The sequence below is a fragment of the Chiloscyllium punctatum genome, chromosome 21, assembly GCF_047496795.1.
Source record: "Chiloscyllium punctatum isolate Juve2018m chromosome 21, sChiPun1.3, whole genome shotgun sequence".
NCBI lineage: Eukaryota > Metazoa > Chordata > Chondrichthyes > Orectolobiformes > Hemiscylliidae > Chiloscyllium > Chiloscyllium punctatum.
This window is the reverse complement of record NC_092759.1, coordinates 6,004,829-6,029,716: the sequence shown is the minus strand read 5'-3', so window position 1 is coordinate 6,029,716 and position 24,888 is coordinate 6,004,829. Positions and strand designations below refer to the sequence as shown.

The 24,888-nt window shown below is 53.9% G+C and overlaps 1 protein-coding gene across 3 annotated transcripts in view; it reads left to right on the top strand.

Moving 5' to 3' along the window:
• Window positions 1-6,513: 6,513 nt before the first annotated feature.
• Window positions 6,514-24,888, top strand: part of LOC140492548 (TSC22 domain family protein 4-like) — a 108,806-nt gene continuing 90,431 nt past the window's right edge. Inside the window, exons 1-4 of one of the 3 annotated variants that reach the window (XM_072591492.1) lie at window positions 6,514-6,742; window positions 11,207-12,389; window positions 14,788-14,969; window positions 16,620-16,926. In XM_072591492.1, coding sequence (XP_072447593.1) covers window positions 11,607-12,389; window positions 14,788-14,969; window positions 16,620-16,833 — 1,179 coding nt within the window. In that variant the 5' untranslated portion in view covers window positions 6,514-6,742; window positions 11,207-11,606 and the 3' untranslated portion in view covers window positions 16,834-16,926. Of the gene's footprint in view, window positions 6,743-11,206; window positions 12,390-14,787; window positions 14,970-16,619; window positions 16,927-24,888 lie in introns of those variants that run through there. The other 2 variants (XM_072591491.1, XM_072591490.1) reach the window with 2 other exon arrangements.

Below are 24,888 nucleotides of genomic sequence, written 5' to 3'. Positions count from 1 at the left end.
GGCTAACCCACCTAACCTGCACATCCCTGGGCACTATGGGTAATTTAGCACGGCCAATCCACCCTAACCTGCACATCCCTGGGCACTATGGGTAATTTAGCACGGCCAATCCACCCTAACCTGCACATCCCTGGGCACTATGGGTAATTTAGCATGGCCAATCCACCCTAACCTGCACATCCCTGGGCACTATGGGTAATTTAGCATGGCCAATCCACCCTAACCTGCACATCCCTGGGCACTATGGGTAATTTAGCACGGCCAATCCACCCTAACCTGCACATCCATGGATACTATGGGTAATTTAGCACGGCCAATCCACCCTAACCTGCACATCCCTGGGCACTATGGGTAATTTAGCACGGCCAATCCACCCTAACCTACACGTCCCTGGGCACTATGGGTAATTTAGCACGGCCAATCCACCCTAACCTGCACATCCCTGGGCACTATGGGTAACTTAGCATGGCCAATCCACCCTAACCCACACATCTTTGGATTGTGAGAGGAAACCGGAGCACCCGGAGGAAACCCACACAGACACGGGGAGAATGTGTAAACCCCACACAGACAGTCAGCTGAGGTTGGAACTGAACCCGGGTCCCTGGCGCCGTGAGGCCGCAGTGCTAACCACTGAGCCACTGTGCTACCTTTTCCCACTCACCTTAAACCTATACCCTCTAATTCTGGACTCCCCCACCCCAGGGAGAAGACTTTACCTATTTATCCTATCCATGTCCCTCATGATTGTATAAACCTCTATAAGGTCACCCCCTCAGCCTCCGACGCTCCAGGGAAAAACAGCCCCAGCCTGTTCGGCCCTAACTCAAATCCTCTAGTCTTCCCAACATCTCCCACTCTCTTAAACTCCACTGGATAACAGCTCAGCCTATGACCCCCTATCCTACCAACCCAGCTCCTGTGAATGGCCTCCAATACACTTCCTATCTCCAGCAAGGCTCTGAGACCATCTAATGCAGGCTAACACTACAACATCATTGGTTAGGTCACACTTGGAGTAATGGGCATGGCTTTGATTTCCTTATCTCCAGTAAAATATTATTGCCATCGACAGAGTGCAAAGAATGTCAGACAGGCCTATCCCCTGGACTATCCTGTCAGACGAAGGCTAAGGGGTGACCTTATAGAGGTTTACAAAATCATGAGGGGCATGGATAGGGTGGAATAGACAAGGCCTTTTCCCTGGGGTGGGGGATTCCAGAACCAGAGGGCATTGGTTTAGGGTGAGAGAGGAAAGATATACTGGGGAAAGGAGGGGAAAAGAGGGGAAAGGACATACTTGCACTGGAACGTATCCAGCGGATGATCCCTGGAATGGTAGGTCTAACATATGAGGAATGGCTGAGGATCTTGGGATTGTATTCATTGGAGTTTAGAAGATTAAGGGGAGACTTAATAGAGACGTACAAGATAATACATGGCTTGGAAAGGGTGGACGCTAGGAAATTGTTTCCGTTAGGCGAGGAGACTAGGACCCGTGGACACAGCCTTAGAATTAGAGGGGGTAAATTCAGAACAGAAATGCGGAGACATTTCTTCAGCCAGAGAGTGGTGGGCCTGTGGAATTCATTGCCGCGGAGTGCAGTGGAGGCCGGGACGCTAAATGTCTTCAAGGCCGAGATTGATAGATTCTTGTTGTCTCGGGGAATTAAGGGCTACGGGGAGAATGCGGGTAAGTGGAGTTGAAGTGCCCAGCAGCCATGATTGAATGGGCCGAATGGCCTTACTTCCACTCCTATGTCTTATGGTCTTATATAAATGGGACCTAAGGGGCAACCTTTTCACACAGAGGGTGGTACGTGTATGGAATGAGCTGCCAGAGGAAGTGGTGGAGGCTGGTACAATTACAACATTTAAGAGGCATCTGGATGGGTGTCTGAATAGGAAGGGTTTGGAGGGGTATGGGCCAAGTGCTGGCAGGTGGGACTAGATTGGGTTGGGATATCTGGTCGGCATGGACGGGTTGGACCGAAGGGCCTGTTTCCTTCTCTATGTACATCTCTATGACTCCATCAGAGCTACTGCGCACATTCCGAAAACAGAAATTGCTGGAGAAGCTCAGCAGGTCTGGCAGCACCTGTGGGGAGAGAGATTGCAGAGTGAACGATTCCAGATCGGTTACCTTTCGGGGAGCGTCATAACTGGGCAAACAATTGTTTACCGGTTCTGGGGAAGGGTCGACAGACTTTCACTCTGTTTTCTCTCTCTCTCTCTCTCTCTCTACAGATGCTGCCAGACCTGCTGAGTTTCTCCAGCAGGATCTGTTTTAAAAAAAAAATTGCCACAAAGGTCCGAGATGAGGAGAAACTGATTTTCTAGGAAGAGGGTTTTGTTCAGGTTTGGGTGTGGAACCTCAGAGTTTCCAATATGTTTCAGGTGGAGATTGATAAATTTCCAATTACTGTCATTTAATGGCGTGTGACACAACATTGCTGCCCTCTGTGCCTGTGAATCCTCACTGAACATCACTGTTTTTTACTCAAGCTTACCAAACACGACAGGACACACATCTGGAGTAGCTGTGGCTTGGACTTGGACTTTCTGGCTCTGAGGGAGGGACATTACCACTGCACCACAGCAGCTTTTTGTCGTCGGACACATAGTTACTGACGCGGTTATCTGTGAATACTTGGAGTCACCCACTTCGGAAACAGACCCTTCGGCCCAACCAGTCTGTGCCGACCTTAAGCCCAAACTAAACCAGCCCCACCTGCCTGCGCTTGGCCCATATCCCTCCAAATACTTCCTATTCATGAACTGATGTAAATATCTTTTAAAAATTGCAACTGTAGGCGCGCCCACCACTTCCTCTGGCAGTTCAATCGACACACGAACCACCCTCTGCGTAAAGAAAATTGCCTAGCACCTTAATACTATGCCTCTAGTCTTGAAACCGCCCCCCCCCCACATCCTAGGGAAGAAGACATCTGTCATTCACCTTATCTATCCCCCTCATGGTTCTTTAAACCTCTATAAGGTGGCCCCTCTGAACTCTCCAGTGAAAACAGCCCCAGTCTTTCCTTACAACTCAAACCCTCCATTCCCGGGAACGTCCTGGTAAATCCCCTTCTGAACCCTCTCCGATGTAATAATCTCCCTGCAACAGGGAGACCAGAACTGGGCACAGTAACTCCAAAAGAGGTTTACAAAATCATGAGGAGCGTGGATAGGGTGGAGTAGACAAAGTCTCTTCCCTGGGGGGTGGGGGAGTCCAGAACTGGAGGGCGTAGGTTTAAGGTGAGAGGGGAAAGATTTAAAAGGGGCCTAAGGGGCAACTTTTTCACGCAGAGGGTGGTACGGGTATGGAATGAGCTGCCAGAGGAAGTGTTGGAGGCTGGTACAATTACAACATTTAAAAGGCATCTGGATGGGTATATGAATAGGAAGGGTTTGGAGGGATATGGGCCAGGTGCTGGCAGGTGGGACTAGATTGGGTTGGGATATCTGGTCGGCATAGACGGGTTGGGCCGAAGGGTCTGTTTCCGTGCTGTACATCTCAGTGACTCTAAGAGGCCTCACCAATGTCCTGTACAACCTCAACACAACGTCCCAACTCCTACACTCAAAGGTCTGGGCGATGAAGACAAGTGTGCTGAACACCTTCTTTGCCTCCTTAGACCTAATCACTCCAGGTCTCTCTTAATATGTCAGTCCTGCCATTTTAGTCTTCAGTCTGCTAAACCTTTTCTATGCCACCTCCTTCCTCAGATAAGGAGACCACAACATCGTGCCATATATGATACAGATGATAAAGCTAACATTGAAAACATTAATTGCTTTCACTCACAGTTTTTGGCAATGGATACCTCGGTGGTAAATAGACTTCCTTGTTCGAATCAACCGTCATTGTGCACCTACAGGATCTGACCACCAGGTGGCTGTGCAGGGCAAGATTCCAACTCTGAGTCAGAAAGCGCTGGGGAAACTCAGCAGGTCAGGCTGGGAGAGAAAACGCAGGTAACGTTCCGAGTCCAGTGACCCAGCTTCAGAGCTGATAGCAGGTAGGCATTAATGCTGGTAACGGGGTTGCGGTGGGGTGAAGAACGAGTGGATAATTGGAGGCAGAATCTAAATCAAAGTTAGTTGCTATGCCATATCACTGGAAACATTGCGTGTTTTCTCTCGCCACAGATGCTGCCAGACCTGCTGAGTTTCTCCAGCCCTTCCCTGTGTTTATAAAGTCCTACAGCACGGAAACAGACCCTTCGGTCCAAGCAGTCCATGCTGACTGTAAAACCCCAAACTAATCTAGTCCCACTTGCCTGCATTTGGCCCCCTATCTCTCTAAACCTTTCCTGTCCTAAATGTTGTAACTGCCCCTGCATCTATCATTTCGGGATTAGCCCTTCATCAGGAGTGAGGCTTGTGGCTGAAGGGGGCTGAGAGATAAAGGGGGCATGTGGGGGGGGGGGGGGGGGGGGGGGTGGGTAAGGTAGCTGGTAATGTGATAGCAAGATGGAGGTGAGGGGTGAACTGCGCACCAAGTGCAGAGCACCTCCAGTACTAGGAGCAGTTTTATCATGAAGTTACGCTACAGTGAGCATCTCAAAAGAGGCAGAGGGAGAAAGAGAGGTTAAGACATTTATAGAGTCATAGATTCACGAGGATGCTGCCAGGGTTGGAGGATTTGAGCTATAGGGAGAGGCTGAACAGGCTGGGGCTGTTTTCCCTTGAGGACGGAAAAATAGCTGCAGTCATGCACTCCTCCAAACTGTGGAGGGTTCGAAGGAGATCCTAACACCGTAAGACAAAGGGGCAGATATTAGGCCGTTTGGCCCATCGAATCTGCTCACCCATTCAACCATGTCTCTCAACCACAGTCTCCCACCGCCTCCCCTTGATACTTGAGAATCGGTACAGTCGGTGGCCTCCGCAGCCATGAATTCCACAGATTCCCCGCCCTCGGGCTGAAGACGTTTCTCCTTAGGTTGTAAGGTTGCTCGCTGAGCTGGTCGGCTTGTTTTCAGACGTTTCGTCACCCTGACGGGTAACATCGTCAGTGAGCCTCTGGCGAAGCGCTGGTGTTCTGTCACACTCACTATTTATCTGTCCCACTTCCCCGCACCCGGCCCATGACTTTGAATGTTACGATTCAACAAGTGCTTCGTAAAGGGTTCCCATCTCAGCTTCCCCCCCACCCCGCCAACAACAGCAGTCTCCAAGTGAAACCATTCCCCTCCCTCACATCCCTTCATCCACCTGCAGTCCATCCACTTTCAAGTGACGCCCCGCCCTCTGGCTGTCACCTCGGCCAATGGAAAGCCGTGACGGTTGACCGGCGGCCAGTGTGCCCAATGGGGAAACGTGCTCGCTGAGTGGCGGCCCATCCAACCAATGGGAGGCGGGTTCGGCTGAGTGCCAGCCGGCTGGCCCAATGGAAGCTGAGGTGTGGCGACCAAAGGGTGGGGTTCTCCGGCCGGGCGGCGGACCCACGACATTGATGGACAGCCCTAATAGCCAATGGGAAGTGGGAAACCGTTGCAACGGCATCCCAACACCGCCCCAGAAGGCGGGGCAGTCTGCGTACCGGACAGCTGGACCAATAGGATGCAGCTACTGTTGACTGGCGGCCACCTGTACCACTGAGAGGAAGGTGTTGGTGGAGTGGCGGCCTGCTAGGCCAATGCGAGGAGGGTGAATAGCCGTCATGACCAATCAGAGATGAGTACGGCTGATTGGCAGTCAGCATATCCAATGGGGGGGGTGAGGCCAGTTGAGTGGCGGCAATTCCGGCCAATAGGAGCTGGCGTCGACTGAGAGGCGGCCAAGGTGACCAATGAGAGGCAGGTCATGTTAAGTGCAAGTGAAACTGACCAATAGAATGCAGGGTCAGTTGAGTGACGACCAAGCTGCCCAAGTGGAAATGAGGCATGTTGGGTGCTGGCCAACCTGACGAATAGGAGATGGGGCATGTTGAGTGACGGCCAGCCCAACCAATAGGACACAGAGGTGGTTGAGTGGCTGCTACACTAACCAAGGGGCGAGGCAAGTGAAGTGGTGGCTTAAACGACCAATGGAAGGCAGGATTACGTGGGTGGCAGCAAGGCTGACCAATAGAAGGCAGAATCCGTTGAGTGACGACCAAGCTGCCCAATTGGAAGTGAGGCATGTTGAGTGCTGGCCAACCCAAACCAATAGGAGATGTGGGGGGCGTGGTGGAGTGGCGGCCACACTAACCAATGGGAGGCTAGGCATGTAAAGTGGGGACGAAACTGACCAATGAAAGACAGGGTTAGCTGAGTGGCGGCCAAGGTGACCAATAACAGACAGGTATACTTGAGTGGCGGACAAGCTAGCCTACCGAGTGACGGCCAGGTCGACCAATGGGAAGCGGTGCCTACCGATGAGCAGCCGAACAGACCAATGGGGCGTGTAACCCGTCCAAAGGGACGGGTGTCCCATCCCAGGAGGCGGGGGCTGGCTCGCCCTCGTGACCAATGATGGGGGTGCGTCTGGCGGGGCGTGCGCCGGCCGGACCAATGGCTGGAGAGCGAGGGCGGGGATTGGCCTCGCCTCACGGGCGCCCGGTGGAGAGTTGTCAACAGCGGGAGGGCCGCTGGTCCCGGGGACCGAGGGAGGGAAGCGACGAGGCGAGTTTTGGGGGCGGCTGAGGGGAGCGGCTATGGCGGCGGCGCGGGGCCTGCAGCGTGGAGGGGCCTCACGGTCGGCGCTGGCGGCGGAGGAGGAGAAGGAGAAGAGGCAGCGGCGAGGAGCCTGACAGGTGGGAGAGCTCCCTCTACCCCAGGCCCCTCACACCGCCCGCCCCCCGCCCCCCGCGGGGAGTCTGAGGGGAAAAAATAAACCCCCTTCACCCCGGGCTTCAGGAAACTCCGAGGCTTCAGGGCCTGCTCCAGAGGGAGGGAGGGAATGTCCCCCAATGTCCCCCAAAGTCCCCCAAATCTGTCCCCCAAATCTGTCCCCCAAAGTCCCCCAAATCTGTCCCCCAAATCTGTCCCCCAATGTCCCCCAAATCTGTCCCCCAAATCTGTCCCCAAATCTGTCCCCCAATGTCCCCCAAATCTGTCCCCCAAATCTGTCCCCCAATGTCCCCCAAATCTGTCCCCAAATCTGTCCCCCAATGTCCCCCAAATCTGTCCCCCAAATCTGTCCCCCAATGTCCCCCAATGTCCCCCAAATCTGTCCCCAAATCTGTCCCCAAATCTGTCCCCCAATGTCCCCCAAATCTGTCCCCCAATGTCCCCCAAATCTGTCCCCAAATCTGTCCCCAAATCTGTCCCCCAATGTCCCCCAAATCTGTCCCCCAATGTCCCCCAAATCTGTCCCCCAATGTCCCCCAAATCTGTCCCCAAATCTGTCCCCCAATGTCCCCCAAATCTGTCCCCCAATGTCCCCCAAATCTGTCCCCAAATCTGTCCCCAAATCTGTCCCCCAATGTCCCCCAAATCTGTCCCCCAATGTCCCCCAAATCTGTCCCCCAATGTCCCCCAAATCTGTCCCCCAATGTCCCCCAAATCTGTCCCCCAAAGTCCCCCAAATCTGTCCCCTTGTCCCCAAATCTGTCCCCCAAATCTGTCCCCTTGTCCCCCAATGTCCCCCAAATCTGTCCCCTTGTCCCCAAATCTGTCCCCCAATGTCCCTCAAATCTGTCCCCTTGTCCCCCAAATCTGTCCCCTTGTCCCCAAATCTGTCCCCCAATGTCCCCCAAATCTGTCCCCTTGTCCCCAAATGTCCCCCAAATCTGTCCCCTTGTCCCCAAATGTCCCCTAAATCTGTCCCCTTGTCCCCCAAATGTCCCCCAAATCTATCCCCTTGTCCCCAAATGGTCCCCAAATGTCCCCCAAATCTATCCCCTTGGCCCCAAATGTCCCCCAAATCTATCCCCTTGTCCCCCAAATCTATCCCCTTGTCCCCCAAATGTCCCCCAAATCTATCCCCTTGTCCCCGAGATCTAACCCCTTATCCCCCAGTGTCCATTAAATGTCTTGTCCTCGCTCCCCGCATGTCTCGTAAATCTCTCCCCTTGCCCCCCCCCGAATCTTACCTAAATTTAGAGTCGTACAACACAGAAACAGATCCTTTGGTCCAACTCGTCCAATTCCTAAACTAATCTGGAACTGTTTGTCTGTGTTTGGCCCATATCACTCTAAACCTTTATTCCGTTGTATCTAAACGTCCGCTCGGGGAAAAATCACGGGTAGAATTTGCAGAAGATCAGCATTGGGACCCCCCATCCCTCCTGAGATATATTAATACAATAAGCCCCGGTGGACAGGGTAGGGTTCTTAGGGCAGGTAATTAATCATTTTGTAAGAAAGCATGTGGAGAGGTCATATAAACTGAAAGTAACTCTAAGCATGGAATGAGAGCCAAGGTTCTGGATTAGTGGTGCTGGAAGAGCACAGCAGTTCAGGCAGCGACCAAGGAGCTTCGAAATCGATGTTTCGGGCAAATGCCCAAGATGCCTGGGTCAGTGTGTGCCTTACTCATTGAAGGTGGCCAGACAAGGCGGCACAGTGAGTGCACAATATCCAAGGGTTTACTAATGAGGGTGTAGAGGGAAAGAGTCAGGTGGCTATGATAGGCTTGGGCATGAAACAAGTTCAGGCCTCAACTGGAGGGGGATATTGTGTGCAGTTCGTTGCACCGGGCTTTCGGAAGGATGGTGATGGCGTCAGGTAGAGGGTGCAAGAAAGTTTTACCAGAATAAGGTGCAGCAGACTTTGTTTTAATCAGCACCTTATGAACTGACACTCTCGATAAAACCGGCAAAAATTATAGTCCTGAAATACTGTGTTGTCACAAAGTAGACAGTTGAGGGTGTAAATGAGAAGGCTTTCGGGTAAGTTTTAAGGCAAAGTTGCGTTATTATCTCAGTGATCAATAAACAGTGGTGTGTGTGTGCCCTCTGCATGTGGTTTTCTGTGTGTGTTTTCACGTTCAGTATGTTGGCCTCTGGGATGTTTGATCAACCCGTTCCCATTGTCAGCTAATAAAATGTTTGCTGTGTTTCCATTGGGGAGTTTAATTGGAAAAGTTGGGGGCGTTTTCTGTGAAGACAAAAAAAAAATGATTGCGAGAGAATCTGACAGACCGTCAGGGATCTGGGCAGAGTAAAAAGAGGGAGGAGCTGCTTCTAGTTGTGAAGGAATCGAGGACGAGAGGGCACAGCGTTTTAAACAAAATCTTGGCAAAAGCTTTGCTACCGTCAGTGGTTAGGGTCTGGAATGCGCTGCCTGCAAATGTGGTGGAGGCTGGTTCAGCTGGGGCTTTCAGAAGGGAGGTATTCAGTTAAGGAGTTGGGTGGTCATGTTACAGCTGTACAGGACATTGGTTAGGCCACTGTTGGAATATTGCGTGCAATTCTGGTCTCCTTCCTATCGGAAAGATGTTGTGAAACATGAAAGGGTTCAGAAAAGATTTACAAGGATGTTGCCAGGGTCGGAGGATTTGAGATACAGGGAGAGGCTGAACAGGCTGGGGCTGTTTTCCCTGGAGCGTCGGAGGCTGAGGGGTGACCTTATAGAGGTTTATAAATCATGAGGGGAATGGATAGGGTAAATAGACAAAGTCTTTTTCCTGGGGTGGGGGAGTCCAGAACTAGAGGGCATAGGTTTAGAGTGAGAGGGGAAAGATATAAAAGAGACCTAAGGGGCAACTTTTTCACACAGAGGGTGGTACGTGTATGGAATGAGCTGCCAGAGGAAGTGGTGGAGGTTGGTACAATTGCAACATTTAAGAGGCATCTGGATGGGTATATGAATAGGAAGGGTTTGGAGGGATATGGGCCGGGTGCTGGCAGGTGGGTCTAGATTGGGTTGGGATATCTGGTCGGCATGGACAGGTTGGACCAAAGGGTTTGTTTCTGTGACTGTGTCTGAAGAGCAGGAAATGCAGAGTTACAGGGTGAAGGCAGAAGAGTGTCATTACATGAATGGTTTATTCCAGGAGATAGTGTGGACACGATGGGCCAAACGGTCTCCACCTGCACTGCAATTCTGGAACTCCCCCCAAGATAATCCAATTGCCTCTAAGTCTCTCCGATTTGATTTAGATTTCACCTGAATTTTAGCCTGTTCACCTTGAAACCTGTTTGTCTGTGTTTGCTGATTCGAATTTGTGATTGTTTAAACTTGGCAGAGAAAGCAGTTTGCAAGCTGAAATGTCAACGCTAAAAATGTGAAGTGTCGCAACCTTTGAGTTCCTATTTGAGAAACGAGAACGGGACTTCATGAAAGTGAGGTGACTGTTCCTAGGGGCTGAGGAGGTGACAGGGAGATGACAGCCTGCTGCTCATGGTCATGAGTGTCTGGAGAGAACTGGATTTATGTAGCGCCTCACAATGTTGCAAAATGATTCGGTGCCAGTTATGTACTTGTGGTGTACTAGTCAAACAGGAAAAGGGGCTTGTATTTTTGCACACAGCAGGCTGTTACTGACAGGCAAGTAAGTGGTAGTGGCCCGATAGATGTGGAAAAGGAATGTGCTGATTTGCTGTTTGTAAGAGCTTATTGTGTAACAAGTAGCTGCCACACTTCCAGCAGGACAGCATGACTTCAAAACGTATTTCACAGGCAAAGTCCTGCGGCTGCTGGAGACCTGAAATAAAAAGTGTGGGGTTGGGGGGGGGGGGGGGGGGTGTCTGTAGGGGGCTGTGTGTGTCTGGGGGCGGGGGGGTGTCTGTCTGTGTGTGGGTAGGTGTGTCTGTCTGTCTGTGTGTGAGAAAAGCTGAACAGATCTCGCAGCATCAGTGGAAGCATGAAAGAGAGCTGATGTCCTGCCCTCAGTGTGGCTCTGCTTTGGAAGAGGTGCTATCAGTGAGGAACGACCATGCCCACTGGGTGGTGGGTGGATAACCAGCAGCTACCGTCTCTGGCTGGGTGGTCTTTTCCCATGCCAGCCCAACTCCATGGGTTTGAATTGTTGAGAAAAGTGAGGGAAGCTGGGGAGATGTGTTGGAAGCTCTCAGTATGTTGCCTGAAACGTTGGTGGAAACAGGTTCTGTAGCAGTTTTGAAAGGGAGGTTCAGCCAATGATTGGAGAAGCCGGAGTTTCTGGGCAGAAGGTTAAGAGTCAGGGGGCCGGGTTCAAGGCGCGTGACAGAATGGTCTCCTCCCGTGCTTGTGTAGTGCTTTGCCGTTGTTTCTGAACGGGGTGGGTAGTGTGGTGTGTTGGATCCGAAGCGACTCACCTGCTTCTCTCTGTCTCTGTCTCTCTGACTCCGCAGGTCGCTTCAGTTTCTAAACAAAAAAGAAGCCCCAAACCTCTGGAGAGTTCTGGCCGTGCCCGGTGCGAGGGCAGGGAGATTTCCGTCGGCTGCTCTCATGGTGTCTCTGTCCTGTCCAATTGCTGCCTGAAAGCTGCCTCCTCGCCTCGCAGCACCTCCCGGCAGAGATGTGGAGGAATTCTGTCGGCTCCCGGGATGCTGGTGGGCACTGAGACCAGCGCCTGGTAACGCCTGAGGTTGGGGAGTCTGGGAGAGGGTATCCTCGATTACCCTCCCCTCCCGCCCTCTCTCTCACACACCCTTCCTGCACCGTTTGGAGAGCGAGTGTGTGTGTGTGCCTTCCTGCCGTCGGGAGATGTGGACTGTGAGGAGCTGAGGGGGCGCGGGGAGCCGCGGCGAAATGATCGGCAAGAAGAAGAGCGGCTTCCAGATCACCAGTGTCACCTCGGAGTACGAAGGCAGCACCGGCGGTGAAGGGCTGAGGGAGCCGCCGGGCGGAGAGGCGGAGGCTGTGGTGAACGGTGGTCCGGGTGTGGGCCCCTCCGCCGACACCGAGCTGCCAGGCAAGGACGGTCGGACTAAGCCGCCCCCGGCAACAGCGGGACAAGGCACTGCCGGCAGGGAGGTGCCAAAGGAGACCGGGACAATGGCAACGGGAACGCTGCCCGGGACCAGGTCACCGCCGCCGCCGGCCCCCAGCCCCTGCGGCTCCCGCTTCCGGGTGGTGAAGCTGGACCACGGGCTGGGCGAGCCGTATCGCCGCGGCCGGTGGACCTGCGTGGACCTGTACGTGGACCGCGAGCTGGACGCCCACGGGCTGGCCAAGGTGCTGGCCGGGAGCCGCCACGTCAACTCGCTGGACTCTCACCTGGAGCTGGGCGCCCTGCTGGCTCACCGGGCGGTCAGCCAGCTCCGGCCCCGGCCCCACGCCCCCAAGAGCCAGGGCTCCCCCCTGGGCGAGAGCCTGCCGCCACCGGGCACCGACACCCTGCACGTGCTCCTGCAGGCGGCCCGCACCCTCAGCCTGGACTCTCCGCCTGCTCCCCAGGAGAAAGGGGACCCAGCGGCGACGCCTCACCCTGCCAACCAGTCACACGGAGCCAAGGCTGGTGCCAGGGAGACGACCTCGCCCCCGACGAATGTGAAGCAGCCCTCCTCGGGCGATCAGGGAGGACTGAGGAAGGCAAGTACAGGCCGGCCACACGCGAGGGGGTGGAGGGGGAAGAGGCTGCCGCGTTCCGGTTAGAAACTATCGGGGCCTGGGCCTCCGTGGCTGTGCCCAGCGTTTATTACCCCGTCCTGAAAACGAAAGCTCCTGGGAGTCCGAGCGGGTCAGGCAGCAACCATGCGGAGAGAGAGCGAGCTAACTCTCTGTGAGGCTTCAGCAGGACTGACGATGAAGAGTCATCTAGCCTCAAAGCGTTAGCTGTCTGTCTGTCTCGCTCGCTCTCTCTCTCTCTCTCCATGGATGCTGCCTGACCTGCTCTGGTTCCTAGCAGGGCTTGTTCTCCAGCATCTGCGGTAATCTGCTCCCATACGTATTAGGCCAAAGTGAGGACTGCAGATGCTGGGGATCAGAGTCAAGAGTGTTGTGCTGGACAAGCGCAGCAGGTCAGGCAGCAGCTGAGAAGCAGGAGAATCGACGTTGCCTGTTGAAGGGGGAGGGGGGAATGTTTGCAGGAGGGTGATGCTCCCATGTATCTGTAGCCCTTGTCCTTCCAGATGGTAGACATCACAGGTTTGGAAGGTGATGTCTCGGGTGCCTTGGTGAGTCTCTGCAGTGCATCTTGTAGCTGGTACACACTCCTGTGATTGGGCATCGGTGGTGGAGGGAGTGTGAATGTTTATGGTGGTGAGTGGGGTGCAGATCAGACTGGACTGCTTTATCCCACTGGTGTTGGGCTCCTTGAGTGTGTACGTTTCCTCGATCAGTACAGGTCTTTGGCAATGCTTTGTGCTGTCCGATCCCCAGGCTCACTGACTGGGGATGTTTGGAGTACTCTTCTGTCTCCCAGCCCTCCTCTCTTGCCCACGGCATGGTGCCTCAGTGGTTAGCACTGCTGCCTTACAGCGCCAGGGACCCGGGTTCGATTCCAACCTCTGGTGGCTGCTCGTGTGGAGTTTGCACATTCTCCCCATGGCTGCATGGGTTTCCTCCCGCAATCCAAGGGGTGATTGGCCATGCTAAATTGCCCCATAGTACCCAGGGATGTGTAGGTTAGGGTGGATTGGCCATGCTAAATTACCCATAGTGCACAGGGATGTGCAGGTTAGGGTGGATTGACCATGCTAAATTACCTATAGTGCCCAGGGATGTGTAGGTTAGGGTGGATTGACCAAGCTAAATTACCTATAGTGCCCAGGGATGTGTAGGTTAGGGTGGATTGGCCGTGCTAAATTACCCATAGTGCCCAGGGATGTGCAGGTTAGGGTGGAATGGCCGTGCTAAATTACCCATAGTGCCCAGGGATGTGCAGGTTAAGTGCATTAGTCTGGGGAAATGTAAAGTAATAGGGTAGGGGAATAATAGGGTTCTGGGTGGGTTCCTCTTTGGAAGGTCAGTGTGGACTTATTGGGTCGAAGGGCCTGTTTCCACACTGTCGGGGTTCTGTGATGTAGCAGCTTGCTGCAATGGAGCGTTTGACTGGCCTGTTTCAGGTGAGCCGGTGCCTGTCCTGACTGAGCCCCCGTGAGTACCGTGCAGTCTGTTCAAACACACTCGTGTCTGTCATTGTGTCTACTCATAATATTTACACTGGGCTCCTGCCAAAAGGTTACTGCGCAGCGGAGCTCAACGGGCTGTTAGTGCCCTGTTGGGAGTGGGGGATGGAAGGTTGGGAGAAGGAAGCAGCACACTGTGTAATAATAAAACCCCAGTCAGCTGGTGCACGTGGAGAAAGAGTTTCCCCTGTCTTCCCTTCCGTTAGACCGAGGATTTGCACTGTGCTGCCATTCCCTCACAAGTGACAGAAGGCTGAGGCACAAGAGGAGGCCATTCACCCCAGCCAGGCTGTGCCAGCTCTCTGAAAGGGCTATCCCGCCCTCTCCTGGACTTCCCTCTGGACATATTTGTCTGATTTCTGCGCCTGTATCCTCCTTGGAAACGTATCGGACCTCTCATACAGCCTTCCAGACCGTGTGCTCATCCAGCTTATGGATCGTTTGCATCAATCTTCCCTGTGTTCCCTGTCTGTCCTGCCTGTGGGAAGTCTCCCCCCCCCCCCACCCCACCCCCACCCCCCGAGTCTTGTTGAAACCCCTCGTGGGTTTGAGCACCTGTACTCAATGCAACACCCCTGACCCCTGACCCTTCTCCGCTGTAAGGCGCGTGATCCCATTTACCTCTACACCAATGGCATCCCCTCATCCCTGGTCGTCTTCTGGTAAAAGCTCCTCTGCACCTTACCCAGAGGCCTGGACGCCTTTCCTAAGGTGTGGTAGGGAGCACGGTGTTTCAGCCATTCACCCCGCCCCCCCAGTGGGGTTTCAGCGCGGCCTCCTCCCCTTCGGGACGTTGTTGTGATCGGGCCCCGTCACTGCATGTGGTGGTGAAGTGACTCCTGTCTCTCCCTCCCCGCCAGTTTCCTGAGCCTCAATCCACATCGGTGTCGCCAGTCCCCCCTGCCCAGGATGGCAGCCCTTCCCGAAAGCTCCGTGCCTCGGAGGCTAGCGCTGCCAGCTCTCTCCGGTTCGTCTCGCCCATGCAGACGCTGGCCAAGTCTATGCTGTCGGTCGGAACGCAGCCGGACAGCGACGACGACAGGTATGCCTGGCCACCTGGGGTGGGGGTGGAGGGAGGGAGGTGAGGCGATGGGGGGTGCAGAACCCCAATCCCCCACGGAGGGAGGGGGGGGGGGGGTAGCGACAGGCCCACGAGACCCCCAATCCACTACTGAGGGAGGGTGGGGAGAGGAGCGCCAGGCCCACGAGACCCCCAATTCACTACTGAGGGAGGGTGGGGGAGGGGAGTGACAGGCCCACGAGACCCCTCAATCCCCCACGGAGGGAGGGAGGGTGGGGGAGGGGAGCAACAGACCTGCGAGACCCCCAATCCCCCACGGAGGGAGGGAGGGTGGGGGAGGGGAGCAACAGACCTGCGAGACCCCCAATCCCCCACGGAGGGAGGGTGGGGGAGGGGAGCGACAGGCCCGTGAGACCCCCAATCCCATGGGTGGCTGCGATACGTCAGCCCAAAGTAATGCTCCCCGTGCGGGGGGAATGGGGGCCAGGCTGGCTGTGTGGGGAGGGGGATGGTCCTGCCATCTGGGGGGAAGGGGAGGTCTGTGCGGGGGAGGGGTGTCGGGGGTGGCCATGTCAGTGGGAGGGGGAGTGGGAGGTTTGGCTCCGTGTGTGTGTGTGTGTGTGTGTGTGTGTGTTTGGGGGGAGGGGTGGCGGTGGCGGTGGAGTGGGGCTTGCCTGTATATTGCGGAGGGGTGGGGTGATAATTCATCAGAACCACTGCAGCACTCATTCCGATTCAGGCATCAGTAGCCCCCCCCCAACCTCCGTTTCTCTCCCCCCCCCCCCCCCCCCCCCCCCCCCCAAAGATGTGAATGAGTCAGTGGATCTGCTGCTAGTGATGAGTACTTTGACTTCTCAGGACCCTCGGTAACAGTGTCACTGTTTTGTGATCAGGAAGCAAAGGGTTTTAATTACAGAACTGTTATTGTGCAGGAGGAGGCTATTTGGCCCCACCATCGATGTGCTAGCTCTTTAAACCAGCATGAATACCTGGTGCCCGTCCCCCTCCCATTTCCCCCATAGCCCTTTTCACAGTTAACTAGCCAAATAATCATCTCCTGAATGTTTCACTTGAACCTCCCTCCTCCCCATGTCCAGCTGGTGTGATCCAGATCCTAACTACTTGGTGGGGTGGGGGGGGTGGGGGAGGGGGGAGGGTGGGGGTGGGGTGGGGTGAGGTGGGGTGGGGGGGGTGGGGGAGGGTGGGGGTGGGGTGGGGTGGGGTGAGGTGGGGTGGGGGGGGTGGGGGAGGGTGGGGGTGGGGGTGGGGTGGGGGTGAGGTGGGGTGGGGGGGTGGGGGAGGGTGGGGGTGGGGTGGGGTGGGGTGAGGTGGGGTGAGGTGGGGGGGGGGGGTGGGGGGGGGGGAGGGGTGGGGGTGGGGGTGGGGTGGGGTGGGGTGAGGTGGGGTGAGGTGGGGGGAGGGTGGGGTGAGGTGGGGGGGGGGGGTGGGGTGGGGTGAGGTGGGGGGGGGGGGGGTGGGGTGGGGTGAGGTGGGGGGGGGTGGGGGAGGGGGTGGGGGGGGGGTGGGGTGGGGTGAGGTGGGGGGGGGGGGTGGGGTGGGGTGAGGTGGGGGGGGGTGGGGGAGGGGGTGGGGGGGGGTGTAGCAAACCATTTCTATCATCACCCTTGCTTTGTCTGTCCATCACTTTCTAAATCTGGTCCCTTTCCCAAGTGGGTGCCGTTGCTCTCTATCACCACCCATTCCTGAGCTTGAAAGCATCGATCAGATCGCCCTCTTTCTGTCGAAGGGGAACAGTCTCAACTTCTTCAACAACGCAGACAGAAGTTGCTGGAAAAGCTCAGTGGGTCTGGCTGTCTCCGCGTGGAGAAAGCAGAATGACCGTTTCGGGTCCAGTGACCCTCATTCACTCCACCCTCATCTGTGAAGTTTCTCGTTCCTGGGACCCTTGTGGTAAGTCGCCTCTGTGCACTCTTTCCCCAATGCATTCGCATTCTCCCAATGTGGCACCTACGATTGTACGCAGTACTCCAGCTGAGTCCTTTGTTAGGAGATGTCTGAACCTTCGTGTGTGTGATCAGACACAGTGAACGTGTGCTGTGCTGCTGATGGTGTCCCCCTTGATGTGGAGAGACGCTGTCGATAAGTGGGAATGTGCTTCCTCGGCACATTCAAATGCACAGCTACGTGACGTACTGCAGCAACTCACCAAGGCTGCTTGGACAGCACCTCCCCAACCGACCCCCACGTCTACCAAGGAGGACAAGGGCAGCAGATGCATGGGAACACCATGGTCTGCATGTCACCTCTCCTAGCCACGTACCTTCCTAACCTCGGAAACATATCTCTGTTCCTTCAGCTGGGTCAAAATCCAGGAAGTTGCCAGTCCTGTAAACAGCGTGTGTACCTTCCTTCACTACATGGACTGCAGCATTACAAGGAGGCAGCTCTCGCTGCTGCTACCACCTCATGGGCGAGACATACTGACCCAGCCAGCATTGCCCATGAATGCAGTACAGAAATAAGTCCTATTGTTTGTAGAGAGCTCCTCCGATCCAATGTGATGGCAGGTGGTCTCTGGGCGGGGGGAGTTCAGGAAAGAATTTGTCCCTTCTGCCAAACCCAAGGATTGAACATAGGGGTGGCACGGTGGTTTAGTGGTTAGCATCGCTGCCTCACAGCGTCAGGGACCCAAGTTTGATTCCAGCCTCGGGCAACTGTCTGTGTGGAGTTTGCACATTCTCCCCGTGTCTGTGTGGGTTTCCTCCGGGTGCTCTGGTTTCCTCCCACAGTCCAAAAATGTGCAGGTTAGGGTGAATGGACCACGCTAAATTGCCCATAGTGTTAGGTGAAGGGGTAAATGTAGGGGAATGGGTCTGGGTGGGTTGCTCTTCGGAGGGTCGGTGTGGACTTGTTGGGCCGAAGGGCCTGTTTCACACTGTAGGGAATCTAATCTAAACAAAACATTACTGAAGTGTGGTTGGCTGTTGTTACTGGACTGAAGGGATCCACAAGGCAATGGATAAACAGGGGTGAGCCGTTCCACTTGGCTGAAGGAGAAAGCCAGCCGCCAAGTTGGCATTGCAGTGCAGCCTCCAGAGTGGGAACTGAACCCGTGACCTTTGACGTCACTCAGAGTTAGCAATGAGCCAAAGCTGCTGCCTTTGTACAGCCTTCAAGGGGCAGGGAGGGCTGCTGCCAGGGAGGTGAAATCAGCACATCCCAGGGCCTCTGTGAAGCTGGTGCTATCTTGCTGCACTAGGGCAGGCTCTCTGTTCTTTGCTGTGTGTACACAAGATAGTGGATCAGCTCGTGACCAAACAGCCAGCTCTACGTTCGGCTTGGCACAGACCTCACAGAGCGCCTCTGGGGGCCATCACCATCACGTGCTGCAGAACCTTGGCTCGATGCAGAGCTGCTTAGACAGTGGTTCAGGGTGTCAGGTATCAAACAATCCCATCACCTGGCGGGCAGGTGGCCCAGAGCTTGCTTGGGAGGGAAGGGTGGGTTTCAAGGAGGCAAGAGAGGCAGGGAGGTCTGAGGAAGGGAAATCCAAAGATTAGATTTTAGGTGGAAACAGCCCCCCTCCACCCCTGGTCCGGACAGTAACCTACCCAGACCCACCTCCCTCTGACTAATGCATAGCCCGGCCAATCCACCCTAATCTGCACATCTTTGGACTGTGGGAGGAAACCGGAGCACCCGGAGGAAACCCACGCAGGCACTGGGAGAATGTGCAAACTCCACACGGACAGTCGCCTGAGGTGGGAATTGAACCCGGGTCTCTGGCGCTGTGAGGCAGCAGTGCTAACCACTGAGCCACCGTTCAGCCCTAGAGCTCGCAGCTGAGGGAGCACGGAGGCTCACAGCGCTGGAGGTCAAGGCAAAGACCTGGAGCAGTGCAGGATGGGGGATTTTGGGGGACGGTTCGGGGTGGGGGCGGCATGGCTGTCTTACCGGGGCCCAGCTTCTCTGATGTAACCCGTAACTGCCGGGCTCCCAGCAGGGTTTGACTGTCCTGTTTGTCCTGCCTACTCTGGGCTGCCTCCTCACAGACCAGTCTGGCTGATGGAACGTAGTCCATTTGTCAGAGTCCAGCAGGGTACGGTCCAAATCTGTCCGAGGTGGGAACTGGCATCAGCTGTGACAGCGTCCAGTCAGGAGCTGTTACCGGGGTTGTGGTGGAGCTCCTGCCCTGGTTTTGGCTCATACAAAGCGGGTTGTCGATAAGAATTTTATCGGCAAGCTTTGGGTCTCTTTCCTGCTTCCTCTCTAAACTCAGCAGTCGGGCAGTATCACTGCGTTGTGTTAGATTGTGAGGAGGGATTGTTAGGCAAAGAAAATGCTTGCACGTGGTAATTCTGGCACAGAAAGGAAGCTACTCGGCCCATTGAGTCTCTGCTATGATTGTATAAGACAAGACATAGCAATGGTTGCTTGTGTCCTGTGTGCATGCCTCTCCCTGCTCCGACCTCAGCTGCTGCCAGCGTTCTCCCCCCCCAATGCGAGGTCCCTTCGGGCCGGAGAGAGAGAGGTATCTCTGACCCCCTGCATGTACCCACCTACCCTGGCCAAGCCACTGATGGCAGACCCTGCGATATCCGAGCACGGGTCCCTGTAATTCCCATGTCACATACAGCTAGCTGTTTGTAAGAAGCACCTTAACGTGCCTCTCTATGATCCACCATCCCACGGTGCTCACTCACCCCTCGGCTACAACGTCGTCTTGATGTTTATGTTCTCACCTTCCTTTTCAGGTCCGACCATTGCAGAGCTCTCTCTCTCTCTGTAACCTCCTTGAGCCCCACAATCCTCCCAAGATCGCCACGCTCCCCTTATTCTGGGTTCCAGTCACTCGTAATTTCAATCACTCCACCCCATTGGCAACCGTGCCTTCAGCTACACCTTCATCTACCTGAGCCACAAGTTCCTCTCTCAATCCATCCGTCTCTCTCTCTCTGTCTCCCTCCCTCTTTCTCTCTATACCTCCCAATCCCCCTACCCCCTTCCCAACTCTGCTCTCCCCCATGCTCTGGCTCCCCCTCCCCCACTCTGTCTGTCTCTCTCTCTCTCTCTCTCTCTCTCTCTGTGTCTGTCCCTCTCTGTCTCTATTTCTCTGACCAATCTCTCTGCTGGTTATCTGCCTTCCTATCTGCATTTGTGTGTCCGTGTCAAGTTTAGTTTATCAGTTCCAATTCCTAAAAAGGGTGGTTTCCCTTCTGAAGAAGGGCTGATCAGGCTATCGGCCTCTACTCACTGGCGATGTGGGGACTTCATTTCAGCAGAAAGCTTCTGAAGGGCTCCTTCCCGGGTGGGGGTGGGAAGGGTGGTCCCATTTGTTGTGAAGTTTAGAACTAGCGCGCACTGTTGTAAAATAAAATTTGACAGAGAAGGAGACGTTTCTTCTCTGGCTGAGAATCTTTGGAACTCTTCCTGAAAATACACTGGAAGAGGAATATGGTTTCTTGATACACAATTCTTTGAAGTTGTGTCACATGCAGGCAGGTTGGTTAAGAAGGTGTTTAGCACGCATGCCTTCATTGCTCAGACCTTGGAGTACAGGAGCTGGGACGCCATGTTGAGATTATACAGGACGTTGGTGAGGCTCCTTCTGGAGTACTGTGTCCAGTTCTGGTCGCCCCATTATAGGAAGGATGTTATTAAGCTGGAGAGGGTTCAGAAGGGATTTATTGGTCAGTTCCCAGGAATGGAGGGTTTGGGTTATAAGGAGAGGCTGGAATAAGCTGGGAATGTTTTCACTGGAGTGTAGGAGGTTGAGGGGTGACCTTCTAGAGGTTTATAAAATCACAAGGGGCATGGGTAGGGCAGGTGTCTTATCCCGAGGATGGGGGGATTTCCAGACTCTGGGGCATATTTCTAAGGTGAAGAGGAGAAAAGGGCAATTTCTTTTTTTACAGAGTGGTGTGTCTGTGTGTCTGTGTGTCTGTGTGTGGAATGAACTTTCTGAGGAAGTGGCAGATGTTCAAAAGACATTTGGATAAGTACACGGGTAAGAAATGTTTGGAGGGACATGGGCCGAGCGCAGGCAGGTGGGACTAGTTTAGTTTGGGCTTAAGGTCGGCACAGACTGGTTGGGCCGAAGGGTCTGTTTCTGCGCTGCATGACAATGGCCATAACCTAAAAATGGTGGAGTGTTCTTATTTTTGGTCAGGGGAGGAGATGGAATGATGATCAGGCTTGAGGGGCTGAATGGCCATCTCCTCTTAACCTGTATTATCAGATGTAACACTTCTTACGAGCGTAAGAGCTCAGAATATGAATAGGCCGTTCAGCCCATCGAGCCAGCTTTGCTGTTCAGTATGGTCATGGCTGACCTGCTTGTGGCTTCCTCTCCACTGTCATGTCAACCCCCTCCCCCAGTGTCCTTTGGCTCCCTTGTTGGTGAAGAATGTATCTGTGTCTTAAACATTTTCACTGGCTCCTGCCCTTCCCAGCCTCTGAGTTTTCCCACCCATTCACAGTCCGCAGGGAGGAAGTTCCTCCTTGTCTCCATCTTCAGTGGGACACTTTATTCTTAAACTCTGACCCCTCCCAACTTGGAAGCACAGAATCCCTACAGTGTGGAAGCAGGCCGTTTGGCCCATCATCGATAATGACCTACTGAAGAGCATCCCATCCGGGCTCCCCGACCTTATCCCTGTAACCCTGCACTTCCCATGGCTAATCCACCTAGCCAGCGCATCCCTGGGCACTATATGAGTAATTTAGCACAACCAATCCACCAAAACCTGCACATCTTTGTGACTGTGGGAGGAAACCCATGCAGACACTGAGAACGTGCAAACTCCACACACAGTCGTCCGAGGGTGGAATCGAACCCGGGTCCTTGGTGCTGGGAGGCAGCAGTGCTAACCACTGAGCCACCAGATCATCCATTCACTCTCCACCCTTTCAGAAAGTGCTTAAACCCCTCAGTGATGCTTATTGTGTTAATGGTGTTAAACAACTGCGTGTTATTCTGCATCAGTGACCTGGGTTCTGGAGTTTCACTGTTGTGGGTGTATCGGCAGAGTTCAGGAGCTTCTGTGACTGTATGGCATGTAGTGCATTTAACAGTGATTTATTGCACTCAGCTGATGCCTTTTGTATGTTACCTTTGTCACATGTACCAGCTCCCTTGCTGTCTGAGGTGAGCTGTCTCCCATGCACTAACAACAAGGAGGGTGGTTAACATTTAAAGTGCCTTTAACTTTCAAAATAATGAAATCTCCACCCTTCCAAGTTACATGAGGTAGAAGACAGAACTGAGCTGAAGCAGCACGTCCGTGAACTGAGTCTTGAGGAGAGTCTGGAAAGAGACAGGGGTTTGGTATCGTGAGGCACTATTCAAATCCCATCACTGCCGACAGTGGAGTTTGAACTCACTAAAAATCTGGAATCTAGTCTAGTGCTGATCGGGAATCCAATTGTTGGAAAAACCCATCTGGTTCACTAGTGGGCTGGAAACCTGGTCTGGCCCACAGCAGTACGGGTGAAGCTTTGCAATGGGTAAGGGCAAGAAATCAAGGTTAGAGCATGGGGCTGGAAAAGCACAGCTGGTCAGGCAGCATTCCGAGGAGCAGGAGAGTCGGCGTTTCGAGCAAAAGCCCTTCATCAGGAATAACAATAAATACTGGCCTGGCCTCACCTGGCGAATAAATCAGAAACCAAAGATTAATGGAGGTCAGGGGGAATGAGCAAAAGGCGAGGGCTTTCGGAAGAACTGCACGTTCTGCCCTGTGACGGTTACACCCGTTTACCGAGTGCGATTCATTTCCATTGCTTTTGTGTGGATTCATGTCACGTTTGCCGAGCTGAAAGCAGGCCATTCAGCCCGTCAGCTTTATGCTGCAAATGCAGGTGTTCCCACCCCGCGTTGATCTCACCGCGTCAGCAGATCCCTTGTCCCTAGTGTGTTTATCCAGCCACCCCTATCAATGCAATGCTGCTGTTTCTCCTTGCTCGCTCGCTCCCCATAGGAGCGGGTCCCACATTCTCCCCACTCCAAGTGAAGACATTTCTTCCGGAATTCCCAGTAGGATTTGTCAGTGACTGCCACGTGTCAATGACCCTGGTTTTCATCTCCCAACATGTGGAGACATTTTTTTTAATAGTTGTGGGTATCCTTTAACAGTATAAGAAGTCTGTAACAAACCACTTGTTAGAATCGTGTGTCTCAAGGAGAGAGCCCCCTTTGATTCAGACTTTCCTGTTGCTGTATATTGTCTTGGTACATTCCTTGGGAATATGCTGTACCGCTATAGCATTAAAACGTCATAGAGGTCTGCAGCACGGAAACAGGCCCTTCGGCCCAACTTACCCATGCTGTGCAGTTTTCACAATTTAAACGAGTCCCATTTGTCTGCGTTTGGCCCGTATCCTTCCATATATATGGTCCTGTTCACTGTACTCACTTCCACCGCGTTTAATGGTAAAGTCCTAGGAAGTGTTGCTGAACAAAGAGACCTTGGAGTGCAGGTTCATAGCTCCTTGAAAGTGGAGTTGCAGGTAGATAGGATAGTGAAGAAGGTGTTTGGTATGCTTTCCTTTATTGGTCAGAGTATTGAGTACAGGAGTTGGCAGGCCATGCTGTGGCTGTACAGGACATTGGTTAGGCCATTATTAGAATATTGTGTGCAATTCTGGTCTACTTCCTATCGGAAGGATGTTATGAAAGGGTTCAGAAAAGATGTTGCCTGGGTTATGAGGGCCATGGATAGGATAAATAGACAAAGTCTTTTCCCTGGGGTCAGGGAGTCCAGAACTAGAGGGCATAGGTTTAGGGTGAGAGGGGAAAGATATAAAAGCGACCTAGGGGGCAACTTTTTCACGCAGAGGGTGGTACATGTGTGGAACGAGCTGCCAGAGGATGTGGTGGAGGCTGGTACAATTACAGCATTTAAAAGGCATTTGGATGGGTATATGAATAGGAAGGGTTTGGAGGGATATGGGCCGGGTGCTGGCAGGTGGGACTAGATTGGGTTGGGATATCTGGTCGGCATGGACTGGTTGGGCCGAAGGGTCTGTTTCTGTGCTGTGCATCTCTATGGCACTACATCTGGCAGCCTGTTGCAGACACTCGCCCTACCCTCAGTGTGAAACAAATCGCCCCTCTGGACCCTTTCGTGTCTCTTCCCCTCTCATCTTCAACCTATGCCCTCTGGTTTTAGATTTCCCCTACCCTGGGGAAAAGCTGACCACTATCGACCTGGTCCATGCCTCTCATGATTTTATACACCTCCATAAGGCTCCTCCGCTCCAGGTAAAGAAGTCCCAGCCTATCTAACCTCTCCTTTTAAATCAAACCTTCCAATCCAGGTAGTGTCCTCGTAAATCGTCCCCGCTTTCTTGAACCTCCTCCAGTTCCTCTCTGTGTTTAACAGTAAGGAGGGTCAGAATTCAGCAGGTGACCTAACCAAGGGAGTTTGCACGTCTTTATCTGCTGCGGACGTGTCCCAAGGCCACCAGTGCAGTAGAGACCCTGGACAGAGCTTGAGGAGGAAGGGCTGTGTCAGGATTGGTGTGGGGGGGTGGTAGTTAAGCAAAGCCAGCATTTGTTGCCCATCCCTAGTTGCCCCTTGAATGGAGTGGCTTGCCCAGGCCATTTCAGAGGGCCCGTGTAGGTATGGAGTCACATGTCGACCAGACTGGGTAAAGGCATCTGATTACCTCCCCCGAAGAGGCCTTCATGAACCAGTTGGGTTTTTACAACTGTCAGTGATGGTCACCGTTGCTGAGATTGGGTTTTAACTCAAGAGGTTTCATGTTGAATTGGAATGCTACCCTGGGAAATGGGCCAAGCGCCGGCAGGTGGGGCAACTTTAGTTTGGGGGCGTGGTCGGTGTGGACTGGTGGGGCTGAAGGGTCTATTTCCATGCTGTATGAACATGTGGCCCCCCCCCCCCCCCCCCCCCAATTGTTTGGGCCTGTAAGTTTCCTAGCCCAGTGACCCTCTCACCTCTGTACCCCCAAGCCACCCTGG